Source organism: Bicyclus anynana, chromosome 14, assembly GCF_947172395.1.
Source record: "Bicyclus anynana chromosome 14, ilBicAnyn1.1, whole genome shotgun sequence".
Lineage (NCBI taxonomy): Eukaryota > Metazoa > Arthropoda > Insecta > Lepidoptera > Nymphalidae > Bicyclus > Bicyclus anynana.
In genome coordinates, this window is record NC_069096.1 from 3,095,709 (window position 1) to 3,103,809 (window position 8,101).

At 34.7% G+C, this 8,101-nt stretch overlaps 1 protein-coding gene across 1 annotated transcript; it reads left to right on the plus strand.

The window, feature by feature from the left end:
* Positions 1-344: 344 nt before the first annotated feature.
* Positions 345-6,659, plus strand: LOC112048542 (glutathione S-transferase theta-1). Its single transcript, XM_052885416.1, has 5 exons — positions 345-560; positions 1,462-1,549; positions 2,471-2,621; positions 3,484-3,667; positions 5,604-6,659. Exons 1-5 carry the CDS (start codon positions 449-451, stop codon positions 5,750-5,752), a joined length of 684 nt encoding a protein of 227 aa, XP_052741376.1. The 5' UTR covers positions 345-448; the 3' UTR covers positions 5,753-6,659.
* Positions 6,660-8,101: the final 1,442 nt, after the last annotated feature.

An 8,101-nucleotide genomic window follows, 5' to 3' on the forward strand; every position in this document is an offset into this window, starting at 1 on the left:
AAATATTACAATTACGAGATTATTTTCACAAATAAAAATGTGCCTAAATTGCATTAATATGCAAAAAATCTTCTCAGTTTTGTACAGCAGGCAATTAGCATCTTGAAAAATTATACTACAAATTTTAGCTGTATGGAGATTAATTATAAAGTTTAAATTGACCGGGCTATAATAATAATACCTAATACATTAAAATATTATACTAATAAGTTTTATTTATTGAGGGAATGCAAAGGATGCTGTCTATTCGTCTATTACTTTTATAACTATCTATTTCGCAAACGTCAAACATGACATGACAACTGACAAGACAGTCAAGACAATGTCATTAATGTCATTGAGAGATCGAAACGAAAATTCGTAAATCGTAATCGTAAGATCAAAGTTGAAATTTATACTTAATTTAAAATAAAATCTAGGTACTTAAAAAGAATATTGACAACTTAAAATGGTCATAAAGTTGTATATAGATTTGATGTCACAGCCATCAAGAGCTTTGTACATTTTGTTGAAATATGCTAAGTGCGATTTTGAGAAAAAGTTGGTCGATTTGAGACAAGGTACAGTTTAAAACTTGTAGTATTTATTGAAAATATCATTATTTATCATATTATTTATATGATAATAGGCTTATAATCACAGAATTAAGTAACTTACCTAGGTACTTAATAAACTTTGTCTATTTATTTTAATGAGATAAGTATGTCGTTGGTCGCATGCTAGGCGTAGGTAGCGGAATAGAAAAAAAGAAGTAGACAAGAACATCTATATTAATATTATTGAGAGGAAATTGTTTGTTTGTTTGTATTGAATAGGCTTTGAAAGTAAACCAATTTGAAAAAATATTTCACTATTGAGAAGCAATGATTATTTTATACTACAGATAAGTTACATGCCTACAAAATCATATTCATGCATGCACCTCCAACTTTTCAGTTATGTGCATTTAAGAAATTAAATATTACGTGTCTCCTCAAACGGTGAAGGAAAACATCATAGGAAACCTGCATAGAAGATTTTCTCAATTCTTTATGTGTGTGAAGTCTGCCAATCCGCATAGGGCCAGTGTGGTGGACTATTGGCCTAACCCCTCTCATTCTGAGAGGAGACTTGAGCTCAGCAGTGAGCCGAATATGGGTTGATAGTGATTTATAGTTTTTACACTTCCTAAACACACAACTCGACATTGTAGACAATATAAATATTTAGGTATGCAAATAACTTTTGTTGTTTAATAAGCAACTAAATGAAATTAAAACAATTATACACATTTGTCTGCCTCAGTTTTGATTTGCTAGTGCCCTATCTCTAGTATAAAATATTGTTGGTTGAGAAGCCCCACTATCTCCAAGTGCAATAGGCTATATTTTATCACTGTATTCCGGGAACAGAAACCACACAGGTGAAACGTTGCGGCGTTTGCTTGTATATAATAAAGTTATTAATATTTGATCCTTGTAGGTGCACATTATTCAGATGAGTTTGCAGCTATAAATAGATTTCAGAAAGTGCCAGTCATAGACCATGATGGATTTATTTTAACTGAAAGGTAGGTATTTGTATTGCAAATACATTTCAGTATCTTTCTGTTGTGTAGAACTAGAGAAGAATGCTTTGTTGCACATAAGACAATAAAACAACATAAAGAATAATTGTCCCTGCACATAGACATCCTCTAGAATTCTTCATTGTGATTTGTCTTTAGCTAGTCCTTAGTGCTAGTGCTAGTGTTTAGTAGTCTTTAGTGCTCCATTCGCTTAACAGGTCAATTTTTTCATTTTTTTTTATTCATAATAGACTTGGGCTTGACTACAATCATGCATGGTAGCAATGATGAGGTCTATAATAATGCATAATCACTCTTGTTTTGAATGTGCACAAATCATAAATGTTAGGAAACACAGAAGCTGGAAGGGCATTCCACATCTTCGCTGTTCTTATTAGAAACATAGATGTGTAACATTTTGTACGAGTCAACTGGATATAGACAAGAAAAGGATGCCACTATGCACAGTGTCTCGCATCCTTCTATTTATTTTACAGATGTCTTCTTTATCTCTTCCCCAAATCTGGGGTGCCAATATATGGCCTCTTTGGTCCAACTTGCTTTCCAGCATCATATTAGCCTTTTGAACCTTCTAAAACATTTTAGAAGGCAAAGAAAAAATAAAATACCATTATTACACCTGAAGATTAGTGACAATGTAGTTTAACTTCTACATAATGTCTGTGTGTCATCATACCAAAACACTAAATCACTTGGGACAAAAATATAATTTTATCAAATGATCAGAACTGGGAACCTAAGACCTTTTCTCAACATGTACAATGTACAGGTGCCAGAGAGCTTATGAATATAGAGAATTTGCCTCAGAACATGTAACAATTGAACTGTCAAATGCAAATACAAGATACAAACAAAAGATTACCAAATCTCCAGCTTTATTATAAAAATACAGATTATTTTCAGTGTTGCAATAATAAAGTATCTTTCACGTGAGAATTTAATACCAGAAAGCTTGTACCCAAGAGATAGTAAGCTGCAGGCAAGGGTTGATGAGTTTTTGGAATGGCAACATATTGGATTGAGATTACACTGCGCTATGTTCTTCAGAGTAAAGGTAAACTCATTACTGCAATACTGTTATAACTTGAGGTACTGGTATGTAAATTATACATAACTAACTACATCCTGGTGGTCCACAAGGGATTAAAATTTTATACTTTTGGACCTAAATTTTATACTTTTATGAAGGTTCTATTGTCAAAGATTAAATTGTGTCAAGGTAAAATAAACATAATATGACTAATGTAAGACATTATTCATATTATGTTTATTTTTAGGATATAAAGCTTTTTAGCATTTCTTCTCCATATAAAATTTAACCGGACTATACATATATAACATAAGCCCCAGGAAGCCAGGTATATGGATATGAGATGTATACATAAAGATCTGGTTAAATAATTGGTTTAATAAAAGTATGTTTCGTGAAGAAAACAATATTTTTTCTTTATCCAAAAGTATGCTGGTGTATCAAAGGATTTTATCAAAACTATTCAAAATGATTTTAGATAATTAGGAGGTGAATCTACCATTTGCGTTTTATCCATTAATTATGGGACATACTCTATATCCTACCTCCCTGAAATTTTTTACATATCCACAAAGAACCATTTAGCTGGTACCCCTAGGGAACACTTGAGAAGAAAAATTAGCACTTAAAACGTTAACATTTTACATTTACCACTAAATCTAAAAATAGTGTTTCAGACCCACAATGTCTTTTAAAGACCTATACAACAATACTCCACAGACAGACAAAACGGAGGTTCCTTGTGGACTAGGGAACCTTGAAAAGGTGTAAAAAGATTTTGCTTGACATATTAATATATTTTCTGTATTGAATTAGGAGCTATGGAAGAATTAGGAGATAATAAAAAAGTTCTAAAAGTAATAATTTTTTTTCTGTACATATTAAGGTACTGGATCCAACCATCACTGGCGTTGCACCAAATGCAAAAACCCTATCCGGTTATGAGAACAGGATGATATCTGCCTTGGAAACATTTGAAAATCATTGGCTTCAAAAGGGTACCAAGTTCATTGCTGGGGACAACATTACTGTGGCCGATCTGCTGGCAGCTTGTGAATTGGAACAACCAAGTTAGTATTATCACACTAATTACGAGACCTTCTGACAGGTATGTACAAAGAAGGTCTCAGCCCTATTAATTAATGTAATGTTTATAACGAATAATTATTTAATGTTTTGACGGCCTCCGTGGCGCAGAGGTGAGCGCGTTGGATTTACAAAGACGGAGATCCTGGGTTCGATACCCGGCTTTTTATTTTTTATGAAAATCGGTTTAGTAATTTTGTGTGAAAACCAAAAGTCGGTTCCATTTTTATGTTAAAAGATGTGTGATGATATATGTATATATAATGTAGTGAATCATGAGGAGGATATTTATATTTAATAAAAAATATAAGATTTTGTGTAAAGGCGATGGTCCAAAACTGTATGGAGTCCAGGATCAGCCCTTGTACCCTAGCAGAAATAAAGAAAAGTTTTTTTTTAACTATTTTTGATTATACAAATCTACGAATTTACTTTAATTCTTTCGAAATAATATTTATTATCTCCCAAGAATTGCAACATTAATAAGGGTAATAATGGCGGATAGATGACGTTTTCAATGCAGTAATCGATTTGACGTTTGCTGTCAATTGTCTTGTCATAGTGGCTCTATGGGCGCCATCTTGATATAACTCAAAATCTTGTGTTTTTTATTTTATTTTTTTCTTTTTATTTAGTTAGATTTATTCACTTTAATAAATTTTAATAAATCCTTGAATTTTTTAAATTTTAATGATACGGGGTACAAGAGTGGATCTGAAATGGACTATCTCCTTTATTTAAATAGATATAATTGTAATAATAGTTATTACAATAGTAATCGTTGGAACGATAAAAATAATTGTTAGAAGAAGTATCGGAAAAAGTGTAGCCGCCTGAGAGCTTCAATCTCGTAAACACTGATTAAGTAATCCCTTGATAGTCTATGAGAATAACAAAAACATGCATGGTGGGATGTTCCGCTCTTATCAATGTGCAGAAAAGATGCCTTGGTATACATATCAAATTAATCAAAGACAACTTGCTATACCCATTTTATCCTAAAATGGTTACATAAAATATTGTAACGAAGCGTAAGAAACAATAAAGTGGTTAGGAATTAAACTCATCCTAATTAATATAAACAATATTAATTTCGTATACCCAGGACTTGAAAGAAGGATCCCGAAATATATATCAATTTTAATAATATAAAAGAAAAACCAGACAAGTACGAGTTGAACTCGCGTGAAGAGGGTTTTTTTTTTATATTCTTTACAAGTTAGCCCTTGACTACAATCTCACCTGATGGTAAGTGATGATGCAGTCTAAGATGGAAGCGGACTAACTTGTTAGGAGGAGGATGAAAATCCACACCCCTTTCGGTTTCTACACGGCATCGTACCGGAACGCTAAATCGCTTGGCGGTACGTCTTTGCCGGTAGGGTGGTAACTAGCCACGGCCGCCAGCCAGACCTGGACAAATTAAGAAAATCTCAATCTGCCCAGCCGGGGATCGAACCCAGGACCTCAGTCTTGTAAATCCACCGCGCATACCACTGCGCCACGGAGGCCGTCCAAACAATGTTATAAAAACCATGAATTTAAAAAAATACAGAAAAATATATTTGTGATCTTCTTATCCAAGCATAATTTATTAATAAATATGAATAATGATAAATAATATATTTTGATGTAGGTATCACACGATGCAGTTAATACTTGCTGCATTTCTAGCCAAAACTAGGTATAAGCAGGTTAGAGAAACATTCTGCTGGAATGCCTCTTGCAATTTTACCGTATATTTATTTAAACTTAATTAAACCAAATGTCATGTTTATTTAGTTTAATTTATTTATTTTTGTTGTGTGATGTATAGAGATTTTTTTTCGTTTATTTCCTAATAAAAATGGTTTTAAATATAGGTATTTATGTGCACGTATGTATATAATAAAATAATAATAATTACAATTATTCATCCAGGGGCGGCAGGCTATGACCCAGCGGATAGTTTCGAAGGCATGTCATCCTGGTGGAAGGCGGTTCAAGAGTATTTCAGTCCTTACTACAACGAAGCACATGTTATTATTAAAAAAGTTGCTGAAAAGAATAAATTAGCTGCCAAGTTGTAATAATATTAATCTTCATAAATCATCATCATCATGACTCTATTAATGGCTACAGGGTACAGGCTTCCGCTCTCCTTTATGAACAGAGCTTAGACCACGCTACACCAATGTGGGTTAGTGAGCTTATACCTCATTTACACTCACACGCGAGCGGCGAGACGAGCCGCGAGGCGAAGTACCTACGCGAGGCCAATGTTTAAACAGCGCGCTCGTAGTTCGTCTCCCCACTCGCGGCGCTTGCGATCGACACGTCGAGGTACGAGGCGCGAGTGTAACTGAGCTATTAGGCTAATAAAATGTTTTGACGCGGTAACGACCACTGTGATCACTGTCATGTCATATGGTAATATCTCAGTTACATTCTCGCGCGAGCGGCGAGACGAGCCGTGAGGCGAAGTACGAGGCCAATGTGTAAACAGCGCGCTCGTAGTTCGTCTCGTCACTCGCGGCGCTCGCGATCGACGCGTCGAGGTACGAGACGATGTACGAGGCGCGAGTGTAACTAAGCTATTAGGCTAATAATATGTATTGACGCGGTAACGATCACTGTGATCACTGTCATGTCAAATGGTAATACCTCATTTACACTCTCGCGCGAGCGGCGAGACGAGCTGCGAGGCGGTTCGGGGCGAGTGTGTAAACAGTGCGCTCGTAGTTCGTCTCGTTCCTCGTCTCGTCACTCGCGGCGCTCGCGTTTAAGCGGTTGCTACTAGGCATGCGAGGCGAGGACGCGTCGAGTACGAGACGATGTACGAGGCACGAGTGTAAGCTATAATGGTTGTGACCGATACAGATAGGTTTCTGGGAGTTTGGGATTGGGTGGACAATTAATTTCTAATGTAAATTGGTGATTTATAGGTATGTGATATTATATTTATAAAATGAAAAATATATTTTGTTTTTAATACAACTGTAGTTTTATTTACACTAGTCACTACATGATGAAGATTTCTTATATATCCCGCGCAGTTACTATTCTTATTCGAGATAAAAGTAAGCGAGGTAGGTATATGTTATTCCAGTTTATAATCTACTTTTATGTAAAAATTGCATCCAGAGGCAGGTATCTCTAAACATTTTTAATATCATTATTATTATTTTCTTTTTCATTTTTTCTTATTCATCAAGTTCTAAAAACCATTTCACTTACTAGTCCAGTGTTAAAACACTACCAATAGGGGATACTGCAATTTTATTTGAGTGTTTAAAGGTTTCAAATAACTCTGATTCTCCATCTGAAATAGCTTGGAGAACAATTTTAATACTCTTCCTAGCCTTAAGTCATAGAATCCATGATCACTTTAATGGACAACAGTCTGGAGTAACTCAGTCTTTCTGAGGAAGGGATTATTCTCCGGCCAAGGTTTGGTTCAAGGACTAATTTAGAGTCCCACAGGAAGTCAGATTAGATGTTGCGGAGACATCCAGACCGACGGGTCTGCCCTGTTCATCACATTATTCACTTTACTACAAGATCTGAACATAGATGTGACACTGATACAACTGTCACAAGTCTATTTATCTCTTTAACAGAGAAATTGATACCTGTTTCCATAACAATGATGGTTAAGAAGCATTTTTAAATAAGCTAATATTGATGCTCCACCAGGTAGCATTTGCTTGGCAATAGCCTCTAGAATAGGGGAAACTGGAGGAGTATTAAAACTTTCTAGAAATTTTACTGTAAGCCAGTAAGCAAACTTAACTATTCTAAAGTTAATTTGTTACTCATGATTTTTTCTTATAATAGTTAGAATGTTATACATACATATAGTTAATTGTGTTTTGATATTTTGTTTTTGTTTGATTTTAGTTTTGGGTTATAATATGTAATAATAAGAAACAAATTATTTTATTTTTTATTTTTCATCATAGCATTTGATATCTATCACCAGCAGATAACAAACAGGTCTTCATCTAACGCTGTGTGTTTTAGAAAACACATAATAGGACTGTTTTGCATTCCAACAAAACAGGTATTATGTGTTGAATAAAACACACAGCGTTGCAGCAATCCTCTTGCTGGAGATTTAAATACTATGACATTGACACTAAAGGTTTCAAGCATCCTTATATGTTAGAAGAGGATGCCTGCTGGTGAAAGAAAGAGAAAGGTATACAATGGCAAACAATTCGGTAAGTTTTTAACCATAGACAACCTAAATTAAAGCAAATTTACATCAGCTTTCTTCATCTAACGCTGTGTGTTTTATATATAACACATAATACCTGTTTTGTTGGAATGCAAAACAGTCCTATTATAGTTTACATAATATTGTAATTATTAGGGGCGTAGCTACCGCCGTATCAGTCGTATCAATGACTAGCTGACGCCGCGCGGTTTCAACCGCG

Coding starts and splice junctions, on each gene's coding strand:
- LOC112048542 (XM_052885416.1), top strand. CDS start 449: ATGGTCATAAAGTTGTATATAGATTTGATGTCACAGCCATCAAGAGCT. Junction 561..1,461: donor GTTGGTCGATTTGAGACAAG/GTACAGTTTAAA, acceptor TGATCCTTGTAG/GTGCACATTATTCAGATGAG. Junction 1,550..2,470: donor GGATTTATTTTAACTGAAAG/GTAGGTATTTGT, acceptor GATTATTTTCAG/TGTTGCAATAATAAAGTATC.